Source organism: Bubalus kerabau, chromosome 14, assembly GCF_029407905.1.
Source record: "Bubalus kerabau isolate K-KA32 ecotype Philippines breed swamp buffalo chromosome 14, PCC_UOA_SB_1v2, whole genome shotgun sequence".
NCBI lineage: Eukaryota > Metazoa > Chordata > Mammalia > Artiodactyla > Bovidae > Bubalus > Bubalus kerabau.
Genome location: NC_073637.1, coordinates 34,213,945 through 34,237,870, shown reverse-complemented (window position 1 = coordinate 34,237,870; position 23,926 = coordinate 34,213,945). Strand labels below are relative to the sequence as shown.

The following is a 23,926-nucleotide window of genomic DNA, read 5'->3' as shown; positions in this document are numbered from 1 at the left end:
GCCTTATTTCTTTGATCATATATCCCAATTATGCATCAAAGAAATATCCTATAGTTGAAAACTCACTAAATAAAGCTTGCTAAGTAAAAATCATTATGCATCATCTCCTGTATCACCTCCCACCAAATGGCCTTGCTCTTTAAGTGCCTCCAAAGAAACCTATTAATCTAGTGTGACTTGTAAGACCCTAAGAGTATGTTGTTCAGGGGAGTCAGCAAATGCAAGCTTCTCTTTCGCTCTTTTGCCAGAAAAAATAAAAATTAGCTCACATAACTGATGCCCAAAAGAAAGCCTAATGCAACCTTTTGTTATGATTTTTATCTAGAAAACATCTATTTTATTCATTCAAGTATGAATTCATATACACTCTTCCCTCTATAACATGGCTTCAGCATCTGAGAATTCAACCAACCACGGATCAAAACTAGTCAGAGGGAAAAAAAAAAAAAAAACCAAGGAAGTTCCAAAATGTAATACTTGAATTTGCAGAATCAGTGACTATTTATATAGCACTTACATTTCATCAGGTATTAAAAGTAATCTTAAGGTTAATTAAAAGATATGGGAGATTATATGCAAATGCATGCCATTTTATACAAGGGGCTTGAGCACCTGTGGATTTTGGTAACTGCAAGTGTCCTGGGACCAATATCTCCTAGACACCAACAGGACTGACTATGTATATGAATATGTATGTATATATGTATGTATCTGTTGTATCTGTGTCTATATAACCTTACAGTTGTATGTTTTACAGTTTAAGAAGTGCTTTCTTACATATTATCTCATTTTTTCTAGCCCTATCTTTTAGCTCTTAGGTACAATACTCTTCTGGGAAAGACTGAGGGCAGGAGGAGAAGGCAGAGACAGAGGATAAGATGGGCGGATGGCATCATAGACTCAATAGACATGAATTTGAGCAAACTCTGGGAGATAGAGAAGGACAGGAAAGCCTGGCATGCTGCAGTCCATGCGGTTACAAAGAGTCAGACATGACTGAGCTACTGAGTGACTGAACAACAACAATACTCTACCAAATCCATCCTTTCTTCTCTCTGGCTTCTATTTCATTCCTATGTCAGCGCCCTAATCCAGTGTTCCTTCATCTCACTTCTAAATGGCCATAATTCTTTTCCTGTACTGTCTTTAATATTGTACTCCTGTACTTTCTCTAATATTGCCATTATAGAATTAAATTTTCTTTGTTTTTTAAAAGACTTTTTTCTGGTATGGCCCATTTTTAAAGTCAATATTGTTAGAATATTGTTTCTGTTCTATGTTTTGGGTTTTTGGCCACAAGGATGTGGGATATTAGCTTCCGGATCAGGGATCAACCCCGTACCCACTGCATTGGAAGGCAAAGTCCAGGAAAGTCCTTAGAATTAAACTTTCTTACGCAGGAATACTGGGCTTCTCAGGTGGCGCTAGTGGTAAAGCACCTGCCGGCCAATGCAGGAGACATTAAGAGACGCAGGAAAGATCCCCTGGAGCAGGGCAGGGCAACCCACTCTAGTATTCTTGCCTAGAGAATTCCAGGGACAGAGAAGCCTGGAGGGCTATTGTCCTTAGGATCGTACAGAGTCAGACAGGACTGAAGGGACTAAGCCTGCACACACACACAGGAATACCATGTACCAAAACTTTAAACTAACTCTCATTTTTTATAATCATAAAGTATCAACATTTTGTTTTGGGCTTTGCATGCCTCCCATAACCCTGACTTCATTATACCCCTCCAGACCTATTTTCCAAAGGTTAGGTCACCTTTGCTCTCATCAATTTGGCTTCCAGACTGTGGCCAGGACTCCCTTTTGTTTATTTCCATCCTCGTTCTCATTCATGGAATCATTCACTCCACTCAATGCCTTAAATTCTACCTATCAGTCTATCAAGGACCAACACAAGTGCCGCCTTATGCTATAACAACTCTACCCCTCCCCAATCCTCCTGTTAATGATCACGATAATTACGATCTGTATCTTTAGACAATGCATCTGTCCTCTTTTCAAAATCTGTTAGTAATGTTCATACATTCACAGAAAAGATTTTTTTTTTGCTACACAGTGTGCTAAGTGCTAGAAGTAACAGAGTAAAACACTCAAACACAAAACACTTCCCTGCCCTCATAGTTGAAATCTGAAGAACGGAGTCACTTAAAATATATAAGTTGTTGTTTTTTGTTGTTCAGTCACTAAGATGTGTCCATCTCTTTGCTACCCCACGGACTGAAGCATGCCAGGCTTCCCTGTCCTTCGCTCTCTCCCGGAGTTTGCTCAAACTCATGTCCATTGAGTCAGTGATGCCACCGTCATGCAATTTAGTCAATACCTCCAAACAGGTGTCATACTAGGTGCTGGCACATAGGTTAACCAGCCCCCACCCAAAGAATCATGGGGACAGTTTCAATATAAAGTGGGATTATCTAAGACAGATACATCCAGGGAACTGGGACCACAGAGGAAGATGCTGAGCCAAGTCTGGAGGATCCAGCAAAGTTTACTGGGGGAGATGATGTTGAAGCAGAGCCTTAGAGGAAGTATAAAAATCAGCCCAACTGACTAACAGTCCCTTGAAGGCAGGAACCACATCTGCTTTCTGTTTTGTTGGCTTCTTTTATTTTAATCACCAAAGCACCTGCTTAAATGTTAAGTTCACAGTAAAAGCTTGTTTTAATAATCACCAACAGTATACACTGATTATTCAACTGACAGCCTTGGTGGAAAGAGACCCTTCCTTTAAAATAAAATCTCTTGTTCATCTTAGCTTAAGAACTTTAATTTACCATTCTCTTATCATTCAATTACCATACCTTTCTCCTCAAAGCCAGCCCATGTTGTCCTAATCTAAAGCTAGAGTTAATTATGTCTGATACTTACATATATGCAAGTTTTACACTATCAGAATCATAAAGCTTAAGTGATGGAGCTGCTGCTAAGTCACTTCAGTTGTGTCTGACTCTGTGCGACCTCCATAGACAGCAGCCCACCAGGCTCCCCCGTCCCTGGGATTCTCCAGGCAAGAACACTGGCGTGGGTTGCCATTTCCTTCTCCTAAGTGATGGAGAAGAGCTGATATATATAGTTATCCCAGTAAGCAGGAAACAGTTGTGAAAATAAAATCTAGACAGACTGAGTGACTCAGGCAAGTCTGCATAACTGCTTAACAGCAAAGCTGTCATCAGACCAGATTACCTGTATCCTAGTCCCTTTCAATTCTACTATGCAGGCATTTCTACAGGCACTGGCATAACAGACCAGAAAGAAAACCTGAAGTAAAAGAGAATTGCAACTTGGTCTGGGTTTTGAGCAACTTATTTTAGTCTTCTAATGTTCATACTTGGAAAGTAAAAGTGCCAAAAAGGAAAAAAAAAAGTTGATGACTGACTTCCTTTGTCAGAACTCTAAATATTTATTCAGTATTAGCCTTTGCTTCAAAAAAAAAAAAACTTTCTTCAGTTTTCTCACATAATCAACATAGAAGAATTCATGTGAATTCTCTAACAGTATAATTTCTATGTGAAATTTCAACTCTATTACCAAACATAGAACCAATCCCAATGACAGGCACTGATCAACATATTATAAATGGTTTTCACACTAGTAAACCCATTGAACACTGGAATTTGGGTTTTATCTAAAAAAGAACTGTTTGCTTTAAGATCTTAATTTCTCAATAAAATAAATCTAAATACTAAATGTAAAACCAGGTATTCCTGGATAGTCTAGAAGTTAATATTAAATAATAAAAATTTCAAAAAGTATGTGCACAGATAAATCAAATACGAATTAAACATTTATATTTAAGGCAAAAATAAACATTTCCATGACTGAGCATCAAATACTATTATTCACTTGTAACAAAAGATGTAGATGATTTTCTTCAGTAACAAAAAACTAACTTGACTCAAATATCCAAATGTAATGACAACATTTCAACCAAGCCATATTCCCTTCTCCAAAATAGTAAGTTCTGTCAAAGCAAATATCAGTTTTCTTGGCCTTTCCTTTAACCTGTGGAAAACATTTGATTATTTATTAGTTAATCTAGTATGATAAAACATCTAAATAAATTTATATTTGAATATATATTATAATGGGCTGGATGCCTTGAGTTGCAAATAACATTTCTCAGTACCAGCTGTCAGCTCCCACACTCTGAGAAGCAGAGTGACAATCACAATAAATTCTGCACTTTCTTATTTACAATGTGTGCAGATGGATACCAAAGCTCATAATATCAAGATACAATTATCATCTAACAGAGAAGACGGCACAAGGTGACTAGAATAACTTGCTAGGACTAAACATTAGATACCTTAAAAAAAATCTGTAAACAAAACATATGAGAAACTTCAGTACATATACACACTTTTCTTTAGTGATATTCAAATTACACTTAGTCTTTTGAATGGATCTCAGCTGATATTTTTGAATCACAAAACATCTCCCTCTTGAAAGACAATACAGCATAAAAATTAAGTTTGAAAACTCTGAAATCAGATGATCCAGGTTCAAATCCTAATTCTGCTTCATTCCAGCTGTATGAACTTGGTCAAGTCATTTCACTGTGTCTCATTGGCAAGTAGGGAGTTTTTAAAATCCCTAAATCACCTCAAAGTTTAAAGCAGCCATGAAGGTAACTCAGCAATTTCTATTTGTCTATTTACCTGTGCAATCAACCAGTCTATCAGCTTGTTGGCCATAACGACAGACTTGTAGGTTCTTAAGTGATAATCTTTATCTCTACAAAGGAAAGAGAAACCAAAAACACTAAGCAAGAGGGTAAGTAAGGGGGAAAAAAGAGGGGGATAAATAAGCACCAAGAACACTTCATTTAGTATCAGTGTGCAACAGAAAAGTTTACTCGACAGAATCTGAATTGATTGCCCCACTTACAAGTAAACAAGGGAGCTTTACAAGGTTTATGCAACACCTGACAATTCCCTTCATCAGTTCAAACCAGGAGAAGAAACCCCCAAGGATACCAAAATAGGACATTTCTTCTTTCACATTTTTTTATATCCAAATTGATTATTACTGCTGTCTTATTTGGTAATAACTTGGCTAGAAATACAATTGCTCATTAATAAAAGAATAATAAAACAAAATTCATTCCCTTTAAATCAAGATAGGGAAAAAATAAATAAATAAATAAATCAAGATAGGGTTTACGAAAGAATTCCTCAAAATGTGGAGAATAAATCCACCCTTTGCATTTCTGTTCTTGAATTCTCCAGGTAGGCACGATTTGCCCTGGAGGATGATTCAGTTGGCTCAGCTGTAGTGGCAGACCTCAGGCCTCCCCAGAGGGAAACACACATTCTTGTCATTTTGTCTGATCACAGCATGGCCTTAGTCACACCACATCCCCAGGCAGCCAAGGGAACCGAGAGCAGACTCTCCTGTCTGCAAAGTTCCCGGATCTGAGAAATCTTTCAAAGTCTAGTTAGATAACTACAAAGTGCTCAGGATCAGAACAAGACCCCAAGGGCAGAAATCTATGATTCATTTATTTTGCTGGCCTGAATCAAAATGGAATGAGAAAAGGAGATTCTTTCAAAATGTCAAAAAAAAAAAAAATCCAAACTGCAATCAACTTGACGTGACAAATAATTACTGGCTATATTCATGGTTCTTTTAACTTCTGTCAGCAATTTACAATTAATATTGACATCATTTCATCCACTCTCATAAAAAGCTCTCCAAAATATGACTGAAATTCCTGAGATTTCAATAGTGAATGTACTAGGTTAGCCAGTAATCAACAGCAGATTTTTTTTTTTTAATCTTTTAAAATCTGTCTCCGTTTCTGACACCCCATCATCCATTTCATCTTGGCTTCCATACGTGTCAAAAAGAAGGACAGGGTAGTTTTTATAGAATACATGTGGCTCTATGGATTTTTTCACCCAAGTCATTTTTCTTTTCATAAGCTGAGTTCATACATATTAAAAGCATGACTATCACACATTCCATCTGCTTTATGGATTTTTTCCCCATAAATTTACCCTTGACAACTCATAAACCATAGTCATTTCTAGCCAAAGAACAATTCCTTCTTATCAGCTCTTTTAGAATGTAACTTTCTTGATAAAAAATCTCACGTGGCTAAAATATATTTTCAGAACACATTTTCTCATATATAAAACCTACATACACACAGACACACACATGGCATGAAAAAATAATCCGGTATCGGTTTCTATTAGTTTAAGACCTGGGTTCAATCTCTGCGTTGGGAAGATCCCCTGGAGGAGGGCACGGCAACCCACTCCAGTATTCTTGCCTGGAGAATCCCATGGACAAAGGAGCCTGATGGGCTACAGTCCATGGGATTTCAAAGAGTCAGACACAACTGATCAACTGAACACACATACAAGCACAAAAAAACCCATGTGCTATTATTAAGTAACCATTTTTTAGCATTATGCTATCCAAAATATTTACAGAATGTCTGTGCCAGGAATATAGCAGAGAATCAACAAATACTGGTTTCTTTCTTTTTTTTTTTTACTTTGTGAAGCCTGCTTGTGAAAGTGGACAGGGCATTTTCAGGGGTAATAGGTAAGACTGTATTTTCTCTTTCAGGATCTGAAGTGTGGGCATTCCAACACTTAATCAGCAACTTTTGGAATTTTTTTTTTAAGCTCTGCATTTCCTTGGAATTGGAAACCAGAGTGAAAAATAGAAACACTGTCCATCAAACGCCTGGATTCTATATCCATGACTGAAAAGCCTCTACGTTCATTTTAGAAATCATACATTCATTTTTTTGTTCTGAAAAATATGTTTTAGTCAATAAACTCCAAATGAAATCTGGCCATCTGAAATTAATTTACTATTATATTACGTTATATCAGTTCTATCAGTTTGTGGATACTACAAATACAATTCTCCTCTTGATTATCTCTATTAGTAATCATAACATAAAACTCAAAGTTTTCTGCTATCTTTCTAAAAGGATAAACTGAAAATGAATCCTAATTTCTCTTTAGAAACCAGAAAGGCATATCTCTTCAGAAGTAAAAATATGGTATAGAGAAACTGATAAAATTATTAAATCCAAATTAATTCTTAAGTTTCAAGTGCAAAACTTTTTCTTTCAATAAAAGATGATTAAAAGAAAATATTTTGACATAAAATACAAATCAAAGATTTGATCATAAGTCTAATTGAAAAAATTAATATACAAGTAATCATAATGGTAAATATTTATTAGTAAATAGTATTTTGAAATCCTGTCTGGTTACTCAACTATTATTTATCAAATACTAACTGACTGTGGATAATTTCATTATCTAACCTGTAATTTACTATGCTGCTAAGTCACTTCAGTCGTGTCCAACTCTGTGCAACCCCATAGACGGCAGCCCACGAGGTTCCTCCATCCCTGGGATTTTCCAGGTAAGAACACTGGGGTGGGTTGGCATTTCCTTCTCCTTACTATGAATTAATGGCAAATAATTTTAGAAATCAGAATAAAAAGAGTAGAAGAAACTCTATAATTAGAGCTCCAGAAAATTTTGAAATATTTTAAGATAAATTGTTACTTAAAATATCTTTAAGAGCAAAATGTTCACGTTTGGAAGAAAAACAAAATAAGCTTAATAATATTTACCTAATATGCAATATAAATATTTCCATTTAAACTGCCCAGAATTTAGAAACTAGACTCACCTTATGACTGGAGTAAACAGACTGTGAAGACGACAATATAATCGTACACCCTGTTGTAAAATAAAGACATGTCAAAAGCAAGTAAAATCAGCCAATGGACATACCAATGAAATTTAGAAATAGATTATTCTGAAATTATTACACAATCTTAACCAATTTGAAGTTATTCAAATGTTACATTATATTAAAAAATCATATCTGAATAACTAAAAATAGGATTAAATTGTGTTATTAATTTTTCACCTACAAGTGACATTCATACATATGCATGTACAAACATGCATATGATACACATATATACACCTACGCATACATACAAAAAAGCCTTCCTCAGCGATCAATACAAAGAAAGAGAGGAAAGCAACAGAATGGGAAAGACTAGAGATCTCTTCAAGAAAGTTAGAGATAACAAGGGAACATTTCTTGCAACGATGGGCTCTATAAAAGACAGAAATGGTATGGACCTAACAGAAGCAGAAGATATTAAGAAGAGGGGGCAAGAAAACACAGAAGAACTGTACAAAAAAGATCTTCATGACCCAGATAATCACAATGGTGTTATCACTCACCTAGAGCCAGACATCCTGGAATGTGAAGTCAAGTGAGCCTTAGAAAGCATCACTACGGAGGGAGGAGCCAAGATGGCGGAGGAGTAGGACGGGGAGAACACTTTCTCCCCCACAAATTCATCAAAAGAGCATTTAAACATCGAGTAAATTCCACAAAACAACTTCCGAATGCCGGCAGAGGACATCAGGCACCCAGAAAAGCAGCCCAACTCTTCGAAAGGAGGTAGGAAAAAATATAAAAGACAAAAAAAGAGACAAAAGAGGGAGGGACGGAGTTCCGTCCCGGGAAGGGAGTCTTAAAAAGAGAGAAGTTTCCAAACACCAGGAAACCCTCTCACTGCCGAATCTGTGCCGAGCTTTGGAAGCACAGAGGGCAACATAAAAGGGAGGGGAAAAAAAAAATAAACAATTAAAAATCGCGGACTGTGAGCCCTACGGGAACTCCCCCAGCGGAGAAGCAGCGCAGACGCCTGCACACGGCATTAGCAAGCGGGGGCTGGGCAGGGAAGTGCGGCACGGGCTGTGTCCCTTAGAGTAAGAATCGGGCCGAATGTCCTGAGCGCTATCTGAGCGAAATAATTTGGGCTAGCAAACCAGACTGTGGGATATCTACCACGCGAAAAGCCAGCCCTAACCTAAGACACTGCCAGGCCCGCGCACAGAACAAAGGACTGAACAGAGATAGCCGGCTGCTGACCTCCCCCTCCGGTGACAGGCAACCAGAGCCGGAAGGGGGCAATCGCAGCCCCAGAGAGACACTATCTATAAAACTGTAAGCAGGCTTCTTTGCTAACTAAAACTTCTTGGGGGTCTGGACGGTCAACATCTGCCTGAGAAGGTGCGCCGGTTTTACACCCAGATAACCGAGTGGCGGGGAGGCGATAAGTCGCAGCATTGGCGCCCACCAAGCACCTCATCGCCTGAGCTGCTCGACCTGGGAAGAACACAAAACGCAGGCCCAACCGAGTCTGCGCCTCTGAGGACTACCCGAGTGCCTGAACCTGAGCGGCTTGGACCTGGGAGCTCAGTCCAGGGCCGGCCTCTGATTATTCCCGGCAGAACAACCTAGAGCCCAAGCAGTGTGGGCAGGGAGGTTACACGCGCCGTGAGCGGGGGCAGACCCAGTGTGGCTGAGGCACTTCGAGCGCACGCCAGTGTTATCTGTTTGCAGCATCCCTCCCTCCCTCCCCACAGCGCGGCTGAACAAGTGAGCCTAAATTAAAAAAAAAAAAAAAAAATAGGGTCCTCCACCGTCCCCTTTATGTCAGGGCGGGAACCAGACACTGAAGAGACCAGCAAACAGAAGAAGCTCTAACAGAGGGAAACGCCTTGGAAGCTACAGGCCATAGATTAAAACCCTGTGGTTACTACGGATTACATAGGAAGGGGCCTATAGATCTTGAGAAATATAAGTCGGACTAAGGAACTGCCAAAAATGAACTGAACCCACAATACTCACAACAAAACCAGAGAAAGACCTAGATATATTTTTACTATTTTTACGATCAATCTTTCTTTCTTTCTTTTTTTTTTTTAATTAAAAAAAAAATTTTTTTTAAGTCCTCTATTGTCCTTTAATTTTCACTTTTATAACTATTACTTTGCAAAAAAAAAAAAAAAAAGACCCTATTTTTTTTTTTTTCTTCTTCAGCAAACTTCATATATATATTTTATAATTTTTTGACCGTGGTTTTTTTTTTTTTTTTTTTTTTTTTCTTTTTCTTTTTTCTTTTTCTTCTTTTCTTTAACATTGCATTTTTGAAATTCCAAACTCTACTCTAGATTTTTAATTTTAGCCTTTTGATATATGTTATCAATTTTGTACCTATAGTTTTTTTCATAATTGCTGTGACTTTTTTTTTTTTCCTCTGTTTCTTTCTCTTCTTCTTTTATATAACATCGTATATCTGCAATTCCAAACTCTACTCAAGATTTTTAATTTATGCTTTTTGGTATTTGATATCAATTTTGTACCTGTATTTTCTTTATAATTTTTGCGACATTGTTTTTGTTGGTTTGTTTGTTTTCTCTCTTTATTTTTCTTCTTCTTCTTTTTTTTTTTTTTTTTTTTTTTAACGTTGTATTTTTGAAATTCCAAACTCTACTCTGGATTTTTAATTTTTGCTGTTTGGTATTAGTTATCAATTTTGTACCTGTAGTTTCTTTATTACTTTCACGACCTTGTTTGTTTTTCTTTGTTCGTTTTTTCTCTCTTTCTTTTCCTTCTCCTTTTCATTAACATCGCATTTTTGAAATTCCAAACTCTACTCTAATTTCTAATTTTTGTTTTTATGTATTTGTTACCAATTTTGTACCTTTAAGAACCCAATCTTCAGGACCCATTTTTCACTAGTGTACGAGATTACTGGCTTGACTGCTCTCTCTCCCTTTGGACTCTCCATTTTCTCCACCAGGTCACCTGTATCTCCTCCCTAACCCCTCTCTACTCTACCCAACTCTGTGAATTTCTGTGTGTTCCAGACGGTGGAGAACACTTAAGGAACTGATTACTGGCTGGATCTGTCTCCCGCCTTTTCATTTCCCCCTTTTATCCTTCTGGCCACCTCTGTCTCCTGCCTCCTTCTTCTCTTCCCTGTATAACTCCGTGAACATCTCTGAGTGGTCCAGTTGTGGAGTGCACATAAGGAAGTGACTACTGGCTAGCCCACTCTCTCCACTATTGATTCCACCTCATCTCATTTGGGTCACCTCTAACTCCCTCCTCCCTCTTCTCTTCTCCATGTAACGCTGTGAACCTCTCTGAGTGACCCTCACAGTAGAGAAACTTTTCATCTTTAACGTAGATGGCTTATCAGTGGTGCTGTATAGAAGGAGAAGTTTTGAAACTACTGTAAAATTAAGACCGATAACTGGAAGTAGGAGGCTTAAGTCCAATCCCTGACTCCAGGGAACTCCTGACTCCAAGGAACATTAATTGACAGGAGCTCATCAAACGCCTCCATACCGACACTGAAACCAAGCACCACACAAGGGCCAACAAGTTCCAGGGAAAGACATAACAAGCAAACTCTCCAGCAACAAAGGAACACAGCCCTGAGCTTCAAGATACAGGCTGCCCAAAGTCACCCCAAAACCATAGACATCTCATAACTCATTACTGGACATTTCATTACACTCCAGAGAGAAGAAATACAGCTCCATCCACCAGAACATCGACACAAGCTTCCCTAACCAGGAAACCTTGACAAGCCACCTGTACAAACCCACACACAGCGAGGAAACGCCACAATAAAGAGAACTCCACAAACTGCCAGAATACAGAAAGGACACCCCAAACTCAGCAATTTAAACAAGATGAAGAGACAGAGGAATAGCCAGCAGATAAAGGAACAGGATAAATGCCCACCAAACCAAACCAAAGAGGAAGAGATAGGGAATCTACCTGATAAAGAATTCCGAATAATGATAGTGAAATTGATCCAAAATCTTGAAATTAAAATGGAATCACAGATAAATAGCCTGGAGGCAAGGATTGAGAAGATGCAAGAAAGGTTTAACAAGGACTTACAAGAAATAAAAAAGAGTCAATATATAATGAATAATGCAATAAGTGAAATTAAAAACACTCTGGAGGCAACAAATAGTAGAATAACAGAGGCAGAAGATAGGATTAGTGAATTAGAAGATAGAATGGTAGAAATAAATGAATCAGAGAGGATAAAAGAAAAACGAATTAAAAGAAATGAGGACAATCTCAGAGACCTCCAGGACAATATTAAACGCTACAACATTCGAATCATAGGGGTCCCAGAAGAAGAAGACAAAAAGAAAGACCATGAGAAAATACTTGAGGAGATAATAGTTGAAAACTTCCCTAAAATGGGGAAGGAAATAATCACCCAAGTCCAAGAAACCCAGAGAGTCCCAAATAGGATAAACCCAAGGCGAAACACCCCAAGACACATAGTAATCAAATTAACAAAGATCAAACACAAAGAACAAATATTAAAAGCAGCAAGGGAAAAACAACAAATAACACACAAGGGAATTCCCATAAGGATAACAGCTGATCTTTCAATAGAAACTCTTCAAGCCAGGAGGGAATGGCAAGACATACTTAAAATGATGAAAGAAAATAATCTACAGCCCAGATTATTGTACCCAGCAAGGATCTCATTCAAGTATGAAGGAGAAATCAAAAGCTTTTCAGACAAGCAAAAGCTGAGAGAATTCTGCACCACCAAACCAGCTCTCCAACAAATACTAAAGGATATTCTCTAGACAGGAAACACAAAAATTGTGTATAAATTCGAACCCAAAACAATAAAGTAAATGGCAACGGGGTCATACTTATCAGTAATTACCTTAAACGTAAATGGGTTGAATGCCCCAACCAAAAGACAAAGACTGGCTGAATGGATACAAAAACAAGACCCCTGCATATGTTGTCTACAAGAGACCCACCTCAAAACAGGGGACACATACAGACTGAAAGTGAAGGGCTGGAAAAAGATTTTCCATGCGAATAGGGACCAAAAGAAAGCAGGAGTAGCAATACTCATATCAGATAAAATAGACTTTAAAACAAAGACTGTGAAAAGAGACAAAGATGGTCACTACATAATGATCAAAGGATCAATCCAAGAAGAAGATATAACAATTATAAATATATATGCACCCAACACGGGAGCACCGCAGTATGTAAGACAAATGCTAACAAGTATGAAAGAAGAAATTAACAATAACACAATAATAGTGGGAGATTTTAATACCCCACTCACACCTATGGATAGATCAACTAAACAGAAAATTAACAAGGAAACACAAACTTTAAACGATACAATAGACCAGTTAGACCTAATTGATATCTATAGGACATTTCATCCCAAAACAATGAATTTCACCTTCTTCTCAAGCGCACATGGAACCTTCTCCAGGATAGATCACATCCTGGGCCATAAAGCTAGCCTTGGTAAATTCAAAAAAATAGAAATCATTCCAAGCATCTTTTCTGACCACAATGCAGTAAGATTAGATCTCAATTACAGGAGAAAAACTATTAAAAAATCCAACATATGGAGGCTGAACAACACGCTGCTGAATAACCAACAAATCACAGAAGAAATCAAAAAAGAAATCAAAATTTGCATAGAAACGAATGAAAATGAAAACACAACAACCCAAAACCTGTGGGACACGGTAAAAGCAGTCCTAAGGGGAAAGTTCATAGCAATACAGGCACACCTCAAGAAACAAGAAAAAAGTCAAATAAATAACCTAACTCTACACCTAAAGCAACTAGAAAAGGAAGAAATGAAGAACCCCAGGGTTAGTAGAAGGAAAGAAATCTTAAAAATTAGAGCAGAAATAAATGCAAAAGAAACAAAAGAGACCATAGCAAAAATCAACAAAACCAAAAGCTGGTTCTTTGAAAGGATAAATAAAATTGACAAACCATTAGCCAGACTCATCAAGAAACAAAGGGAGAAAAATCAAATCAATAAAATTAGAAATGAAAATGGAGAGATCACAACAGACAACACAGAAATACAAAGGATCATAAGAGACTACTATCAACAATTATATGCCAATAAAATGGACAACGTGGAAGAAATGGACAAATTCTTAGAAAAGTACAACTTTCCAAAACTCGATCAGGAAGAAATAGAAAATCTTAACAGACCCATCACAAGCACGGAAATTGAAACTGTAATCAAAAATCTTCCAGCAAACAAAAGCCCAGGTCCAGACGGCTTCACAGCTGAATTCTACCAAAAATTTAGAGAAGAGCTAACACCTATCCTGCTCAAACTCTTCCAGAAAATTGCAGAGGATGGTAAACTTCCAAACTCATTCTATGAGGCCACCATCACCCTAATACCAAAACCTGACAAAGATCCCACAAAAAAAGAAAACTACAGGCCAATATCACTGATGAACATAGATGCAAAAATCCTTAACAAAATTCTAGCAATCAGAATCCAACAACACATTAAAAAGATCATACACCATGACCAAGTGGGCTTTATCCCAGGGATGCAAGGATTCTTCAATATCCGCAAATCAATCAATGTAATACACCACATTAACAAATTGAAAAATAAAAACCATATGATTATCTCAATAGATGCAGAGAAAGCCTTTGACAAAATTCAACATCCATTTATGATCAAAACTCTCCAGAAAGCAGGAATAGAAGGAACCTACCTCAACATAATCAAAGCTATATATGACAAACCCACAGCAAACATTATCCTCAATGGTGAAAAATTGAAAGCATTTCCTCTAAAGTCAGGAACAAGACAAGGGTGCCCACTTTCACCATTACTATTCAACATAGTTTTGGAAGTTTTGGCCACAGCAATCAGAGCAGAAAAAGAAATAAAAGGAATCCAAATTGGAAAAGAAGAAGTAAAGCTCTCACTGTTTGCAGATGACATGATCCTCTACATAGAAAACCCTAAAGACTCCACCAGAAAATTACTAGAACTAATCAATGACTATAGTAAAGTTGCAGGATATAAAATCAACACACAGAAATCCCTTGCATTCCTATACACTAATAATGAGAAAACAGAAAGAGAAATTAAGGAAACAATTCCATTCACCATTGCAACGGAAAGAATAAAATACTTAGGAATATATCTACCTAAAGAATCTAAAGACCTATATATAGAAAACTATAAAACACTGGTGAAAGAATTCAAAGAGGACACTAACAGATGGAGAAATATACCATGTTCATGGATTGGAAGAATCAATGTAGTGAAAATGAGTATACTACCCAAAGCAATCTATAGATTCAATGCAATCCCTATCAAGCTACCAACAGCATTCTTCACAGAGCTAGAACAAATAATTTCACAATTTGTATGGAAAAACAAAAAACCTCGAATAGCCAAAGCGATCTTGAGAAAGAAGAATGGAACTGGAGGAATCAACCTACCTGACTTCAGGCTCTACTACAAAGCCACAGTTATCAAGACAGTATGGTACTGGCACAAAGACAGAAATATAGATCAATGGAACAAAATAGAAAGCCCAGAGATAAATCCACGCACATATGGACACCTTATCTTTGACAAAGGAGGCAAGAATATACAATGGATTAAAGACAATCTCTTTAACAAGTGGTGCTGGGAACTCTGGTCAACCACTTGTAAAAGAATGAAACTAGAACACTTTCTAACACCATACACAAAAATAAACTCAAAATGGATTAAAGATCTAAACGTAAGACCAGAAACTATAAAACTCCTAGAGGAGAACATAGGCAAAACACTCTCTGACATACATCACAGCAGGATCCTCTATGACCCACCTCCCAGAATATTGGAAATAAAAGCAAAAATAAACAAATGGGACCTAATTAACCTTAAAAGCTTCTGCACATCAAAGGAAACTATTAGCAAGGTGAAAAGACAGCCTTCAGAATGGGAGAAGATAATAGCAAATGAAGCAACTGACAAACAACTAATCTCCAGAATATACAAGCAACTCCTACAGCTCAACTCCAGAAAAATAAATGACCCAATCAAAAAATGGGCCAAAGAACTAAATAGACATTTCTCCAAAGAAGACATACAGATGGCTAACAAACACATGAAAAGATGCTCAACATCACTCATTATCAGAGAAATGCAAATCAAAACCACTATGAGGTACCATTTCACACCAGTCAGAATGGCTGCAATCCAAAAGTCTACAAGTAATAAATGCTGGAGAGGGTGTGGAGAAAAGGGAACCCTCTTCCACTGTTGGTGGGAATGCAAACTAGTGCAGCCACTATGGAGAACAGTGTGGAGATTCCTTAAAAAACTGGAAATAGACATGCCTTATGATCCAGCAATCCCACTGCTGGGCATACACACTGAGAAAACCAGAAGGGAAAGAGACACGAGTACCCCAATGTTCATCGCAGCACTGTTTATAATAGCCAGGACATGGAAGCAACCTAGATGTCCATCAGCAGATGAATGGATAAGAAAGCTGTGGTACATATACACAATGGAGTATTATTCAGCCATTAAAAAGAATACATTTGAATCAGTTCTAATGAGGTGGATGAAACTGGAGCCTATTATACAGAGTGAAGTAAGCCAGAAAGAAAAACACCAATACAGTATACTAACGCATATATATGGAATTTAGAAAGATGGTAACAATAACCCTGTGTACGAGACAGCAAAAGAGACACTGATGTATAGAACAGTCTTATGGACTCTGTGGGAGAGGGAGAGGGTGGGAAGATTTGGGAGAATGGCATTGAAACATGTAAATATCATGTATGAAATGAGTTGCCAGTCCAGGTTCGATGTACGATACTGGATGCTTGGGGCTGGTGCACTGGGACGACCCAGAGGGATGGAATGGGGAGGGAGGAGGGAGGAGGGTTCAGGATGGGGAACACATGTATACCTGTGGCGGATTCATTTTGATATTTGGCAAATCTAATACAGTTATGTAAAGTTTAAAAATAAAATAAAATTTAAAAAAAAAAAAAAAAAAAAAAAGAAAGCATCACTACGAACAAAGCTAGTGGAGGTGATGGAATTCCAGTTGAGCTATTCCAAATCCTGAAAGATGATGCTGTGAAAGTGCTGCACTCAATATGCCAGCAAATTTGGAAAACTCAGCAGTGGCCACCAGACTGGAAAAGGTCAGTTTTCATTCCAATCCCAAAGAAAGGCAATGCCAAAGAATGCTCAAACTACCGCACAATTGCACTCATCTCACATGCTAGTAAAGTAATGCTCAAAATTCTCCAAGCCAGGTTTCAGCAATATGTGAACCATGAACTTCCAGATGTTCAAGCTGGTTTTAGAAAAGGCAGAGGAACCAGAGATCAAATTGCCAACATTCACTGGATCATGGAAAAAGGAAGAGAGTTCCAATAAACATCTATTTCTGCTTTATTGACTATGCCAAAGCCTTTGACTGTGTGGATCACAATAAACTGGAAAATTCTGAAAGAGATGGGAATACCAGAACACCTGACTGGCCTCTTGAGAAATCTGTATGCAGGTCAGGAAGCAACAGTTAGAACTGGACATGGAACAACAGACTGGTTCCAAATAGGAAAATGAATACATCAAGGCTGTATATTGTCACCCTGCTTATTTAACTTGTATGCAGAGTACATCATGAGAAACGCTGGGCTGGAAGAAGCACAAGCTGGAATCAAGATTGCCGGGAGAAATATCAATAACCTCAGATATGCAGATGACACCACCCTTATAGCAGAAAGTGAAGGAGAACTAAAGAGCCTCTTGATGAAAGTGAAAAAGTGAAAAAGGAGAGTGAAAAAGCTGGCTTAAAGCTCAACATTCACAAAACGAAGATCATGGCATCCGGTCCCATCACTTCTTGGCAATTAGATGGGGAAACAGTGGAAACAGTGTTCAGACTTTATTTTGGGGGGGGCTCCAAAATCACTGCAGATGGTGATTGCAGCCATAAAATTCAAAGACGCTTACTCCCTGGAAGGAAAGTTATGACCAACCTAGACAGCATATTAAAAAGCAGAGACATTCCTTTGTCAACAAAGGTCCATCTAGTCAAGATTATGGTTTTTCCAGTAGTCATGTATGGATGTGAAAGTTGGACTATAAAGAAAGCTGAGTGCAGAAGAACTGATGCTTTTGAACTCTGTTGTTGGAGAAAACTCTTGAGAGTCCCTTGGACTGCAGGGAGATCCAACCAGTCCTTCCTAAAGGAGATCAGTCCTGGGTGTTCATTGGAAGGACTAATGTTGAAGCTGAAACTCCAATACTTTGGTCATCTGATGTGAAGAGATGACTCACTGGAAAAGACCCTGATGCTGGGAAAGATTGAAGGCAGGAGGAGAAGGGGACGACAGAGGATGAGATGGTTTAATGGCATCACCAACTCAATGGACATGAGTTTGGGTGCCCTCCGGGAGGCCTGGCATGCTGCAGTTCATGGGATCGCAAAGCGTCAGACACAACTGAGCGACTAAACTGAACTAAATACATATATACATGTATATACATATAGGTATTTGTATATATATACACATATACATATACATAAGTATACATATATACATTCATGTGTGTGTGTATATACATACATATGACATATATACATACATGTGAAAAATATCTTAAGAATTATTTTTCTTAAAATATAAAATTTCAACATATAATGCAAACAGATGATTTATAAATCTATGCAATGACCCACCATACTACTTGATCATTATATGTCAATACAGAGTTTGCAAGTGTACAAAGAAAAATGATATTTCATGAATTTTATAATTTGTATTTTTGTTAAATGTATTCAAGTATCATGACCACTTGTTGCTACATGTAAAATAGTTTTCAATGGATATAATCTTCCCAGTGATGCAACTGCATTAGAAGAAGATAAGAGAAAAAAACAATAGGATTTAATATTACAATTCTTATAATGGCAAGAAAACACCGAGAGGCTTGTTTCCATATGTCACATAAAAACTTCCTATGCCAGAAGAATTTTGGTCTCCCTACAAAATTTTATCTTGCTTCAGTAGGACAACATGAATTCTTCCATTGATTAAAGGTGTGGGAGAGGCTATTACCTTTGAAATAACATCCTGCATCTCATTTCTTGGATAAAAGGTTCCATCATCATAACGAAATCTATATAGCATCTGTTCTGGTTTAAACTGATGTTTATCTGTAACTAAGAATATAAGAACAGCATATTAAAATCCTGACAATCCAAAAAGTAGAAGATAAAAACATATTTGTAAAACACATATTCCCAAATACTGAAAGCTTTTAATTTTATCAAAATCTTTTGTTTCCCTAACATAGTAATGCTAATCCAGTATTTCGGCAGTAAGATTAATGATAAGATTTTGTGATATAGTTACGATTTCCACAGATGGACTGAAGAACTAAACTGAGGTTAGCAACATTCAGCTAGCATAGTATATGTAACAGATACATATACCATATATACTATACATATTAGCATAGTATATATATATACTTTAATAAATGAGTATGTATTTTCTATTTCTTCACAATGCTCAAAGTCAAGTAGAAAGTGCCCTTCAAATAGCAGATACTCCAGTTAGTGAGTCATAATTTGATTCTCAGCCCCAGAAGTGAGTTTTAGCATTTATCTGTCTTATCTTATAGCAATCAAGCCAAGACCACACATACACGGATCTTAACCATTTATCCTGTGTTTAAATCTCCAGAGTACATTAGATAAATTCAATATGTAACTGATAACAAACTTTTAACAGTTTTCTTACATTGGCAAATGCTTTTCTTTTACATTGTTTAATTTTTTTTTCTTCAATGGAAAGTGAGAGTGGTCACCCTTCACTTTCATTCTTAGAATAAGATTTTCATATTTATAAAGACTCCTTCTAAACTTTCAAGTTTTATTTTTTCCAGAAGTATTTTATAGGTAGTCTAATAAAAAAATAATTGTTTTAGAAAGGAAAAACCTCAAATTAAATCTCAAAGAGTTTACATTTAAATGTTTCTTTACAGGGAATGCAACATTTGCAGAAAAGATAATTTATTGCAATGGGTTCTATTTTCATGATTAGATAGAAGACTTTGACCTTTACTTTTTGCTAAAAAAGTTGAAGGGAGAGAAAAACCTGTCAGGATTAATTCTAATAAACCATTTTAGGTGAGTCCATAAGAAAAACAAGAGACTTGTAACACACACACACACACGTATACAAAGTTTCAGCTATTTCACCCTAACCTATCCAAACCAAATGAATGACTTAATAGCCATAAAACTGAGATATGACTGCTGCCAAAAAGACAACATCACCTTTTGGCATCTCTTTTTCTAGGTTAAGTCAAAAAGAAAAACATATGTGAAAGAAAAATAAAATTGAAAGAAATATTTTGAAATCTTACAACATGTTTCAGAACTAGTTATTTGTTTCTCCTACGGAATCTACCTATTAATAATTCTCATTTTTATCCCTTAAGAGTCATTGAAATAAATGATTATATTGATATTCCAAAATTCAAGGAAACTTGGGTCCAAAGGTCTCCTGCCACAATAAAGGAAGTGGTGGGTCAACCTACTCAAAAATGGAGTCCTTCACTGTAAGGTAAACTCTTGTGATTTTGATCATAATTCTTGGGTTAATCTGTAACTTGTAGCTGTTCCCTTAGAAAAACAGTGAATAGTTCTGCACTGAAATTTATTCCCCCCAACTTCCTGAGGAGGGAATGGCTTTATTAACTGATGAGGAAGGTTGCTTAATACCATCTTTTAAACAACTATGCAATGCTGGGCATTACCAGGAATGTACTGGCAAATGTTTAACAGCTGTCTCTCTGGTGATGAGGCAGAAGGAACACTGATGTGTATAATTTGCCAATATCCACGGTACCAAAAATTCCCACACTGGCCAATTTCAAGCTCCCCAAATAAAGTCACTAAACACAGAATTAGACATGCAGTGACACATGATTATTTAGTATTCCCACCATAAAAAAATAGTAGATACAAATAATACCAAGTCCATAGACAATAAAATATAGTAAAAGAATTAGGAAGTGATGAGATTTAAGAATATATTAAATTTATAATATATGTACTTATATATTTACATCATTTCATTTTAATAATAGCTGTGGTTAACAATCAGCTTGCAATTTTTAAAAAACATTTAATCATCTGCTCTCTAGAGCTTGTACCAGCCAACTTCAGCACACCACTGGCTATAATGAATGAGCCCTCAGAATTCTCACATAAGCATTTTTAATGCAAATAATACAGCCAGATAAGAAGAACATTATCAACCTACCACAGAGAAAGTATATGCTGTCCCAACCCAAGAATTCCCAGTGTAGCAAGGCTCAGCCTCTGATGAAGTTCCCAGCAATATTTGCAACGTGAATAATAGCAATAATAGTCGACTTTTTTTTTCTTTTTTGCTGGTTCCTTTTAAAACAGATGACTCATTCAATTTTATTTTAGGAATTCTATTTTCACTAAAATGCAGCTGAAATCACATACTAATGAAACTAGCCTGTCTGGTTCTTATTTCTTCATCCTAATAAAATTATTAATGTGAAATTGCATAATGTGTTCTCTAACCATACTTTGGGAGAACCTCTATTAGTTAATTGTGAATACTTAAAAAAAAAAAAACATTATTTCCAGTGACAAAAGTTCTAACATGTGAAATCTGACACTACAGCTTGATCAGATACTAGTAACAGTAATAACACAGGTCATCAAAATCAAACAATATTCATGGAATGTACTCAGTGCTAGATTTCTCAGGGGAAAAAAAAGAGTTAATCATATTATAAATATTTCAATTCTTTTAAGTTAAATAATCAAAGCGTTCTTGTGTTTTAATTCAGAACTTACCTACTACTTTCTTTTCAAAATTGTATTCCTATTGGAGACAATACTGAGCCTGGGAGAAGTTGATTAGGACTGAAATTATGATATCCATTCAAAAAAAGGTTTACGTTGTTGATTTTTTTCTCTTTCTAGAAGGAGGTAGTTAAAAATATTTTGATACTTATATTACTAAAATGAATAAGGGTGGTTCCCTCTGTGATTCCTTCCAGATCTTTTAGCAGTCCTGAACTGGTCAGACTCTATATAACTATGTTCATGAAGATATTGAATAAGTATCATTCCACATCAACTTTGTACCAACTTAAAAGTGACTTTAATATGTTTGCCTAGCTATTCATGTATTCAGGGAAAGTAATAACAGTTTTGTTAATTGTAAAGTCCACCCATAACAGTCATGTCTGGTGGCTCAGATGATAAAGAATCTGCCTGCAGTGCAGGAGACCAAGGTTTGATCCTTGGGTCAGGAAGATCCCCTGGAGAAGGGAATGGATACCCACTAGAGTATTCTTGCCTAGAAAATCCCACAGACTGAGGAGCCCGACAGGCTACAGTTCATGGGGTCACAAAGAGTTGGACATGACTGAGTGACTAACACTTCCACTTTCTTCAGTTTTTAGAATTCAGTTCACTAAACAAACAAACAACTCTTCCTCATACAATTTCTGGGCCATCTATGTTGAAATAAAGCAAGAGAGGATAGTTGACTTGAAAATAATCTCACAGCTCCTTTGAAAGGACAACCTCTTTTCATGCCCTGACCTTTCCAGCATTGGGAATAAAGCTTCTCCAATATTCTGTTACCTGTCACAAGGTATCTCATAGTCAAAAAAGAAAATACTGTAGCAAACAAAGTAGCTCTTTCTAAAACATAGTTAACTCATCACACAGAAGTATAAAAAGTTACATATCCATAATTTTTTAAACAATTTAAATAGCAGCATCCATTGTTGACAGATAGCTTTAAGACTATTTTTTGTGTGTGTTATTTCTAATTCATAAAGGATTAAAGTGACTCAGATTAGCAGCAGGAGTCACAATAACTTCAACTGAAAATAAAAGTGTTAAAAGTGATTTCTGTGACTACTGTTTGCAGATATCATTGTAAAACATTAACACACGTATTATGATTATTCTAGCTTTCATATATTCATTGATTTTATATTGACCTAGGAGCTAAGCCTCAGGAACAGAAATTAAGTAACTGACTACCAAATTGCGTTAGCTTCTGTTTTTCCTGCATATGCAACTACAGGACGTTTTTAGGAGTCTCTTACAGTCAAGTGAGTGAGTGAGTGAAAGTTGATCATTCGTGTCTGACTCTTTGCGAGGTTCAGTCCATGGAATTCTCCAGGCCAGAATACTGGGGTGGGTATCATTCCCTTCTCCAGGGGATTTTCCCAATCCAGGGATCGAACCCAGGTCTTCTACATTGCAGATAGACTCTTTATCAGCTGAGCCACGAGGGAAGCAATCGCATATCTGAGTTGTGTCCACAGGTATGTGCACAAAAATGATATACAATGGGAAATGTACAAACCTATTTAAAACAAACAAAAAACTCCACCATTCCTCCAAGGTGATATTTAGGAGCACTGTATTGAAGATGGTCAAGGCTATATCAGGCACCAAAACCCTATACAGAGCCGAATGCCACAACCTCATCCTTCACTATTAACTAAATTTTATGTGAGTAAAAAATTAGCTTCTATAATGTGAGCCTCCTATAATGTGTTGGGAAGGTTTACTAATTACAGCAGCTAGTGCTAACCAATACAGCTTTCCTTCTCAATAGTCCCTGCAAAAAATTAGTTCTCCTAACCTAGTAGATTTCTGTCTTCTCTGAAAGGAGATATACCAAAGCTGGATTTCATAATGAACAAAGTAAAAAGATGGGCTTAAAACCATCAGACCATAGAAAAAATATCCCTGATTCATGTACACATACCTTCAAGTACCTAGCATAATATCTCCCATGTAGAAAGAAGGAAAGAATCAGTAAGGAACGGAATAAACAAGTGTCCATAAACAGATTTTTCCTTCCTTACTCTATGGGTAATGCATAGTCCCTGGAATTATACAGTCTGGAATGGGAAAAGAATAATCATTTCTGACAGTTAATGATTATACACAAAACTGCTTTATGTGCCACCTCCTTTATCTTCAATAAAATATAGGATAAAACAAATAACATTCAATCCTTGTCCCAATATATACCTGAAGGTGGGGTTAGAAGAGAAAGTCAAACACAAACAGGAAAGCCATCTAGCTCAGTATCTTAACTTATAAGATATTGGATGATGCTTTTAGCACACTAAATGCTAAATGGAGTTTTAATGACATTAATTGACC

General features: G+C 36.8%; 1 protein-coding gene across 2 annotated transcripts in view; it reads right to left on the bottom strand.

The window, feature by feature from the left end:
• Positions 1-23,926, bottom strand: part of PREX2 (phosphatidylinositol-3,4,5-trisphosphate dependent Rac exchange factor 2) — a 787,616-nt gene that overhangs the window by 169,269 nt on the left and 594,421 nt on the right. For both annotated transcript variants that reach the window (XM_055546191.1, XM_055546192.1), the window contains 3 exons: positions 18,792-18,895; positions 7,677-7,726; positions 4,667-4,742 (listed from right to left, as the gene is read on the bottom strand). In XM_055546191.1, the coding sequence (XP_055402166.1) occupies positions 4,667-4,742; positions 7,677-7,726; positions 18,792-18,895 (230 nt within the window). The remainder of the gene's footprint in view (positions 1-4,666; positions 4,743-7,676; positions 7,727-18,791; positions 18,896-23,926) is intronic.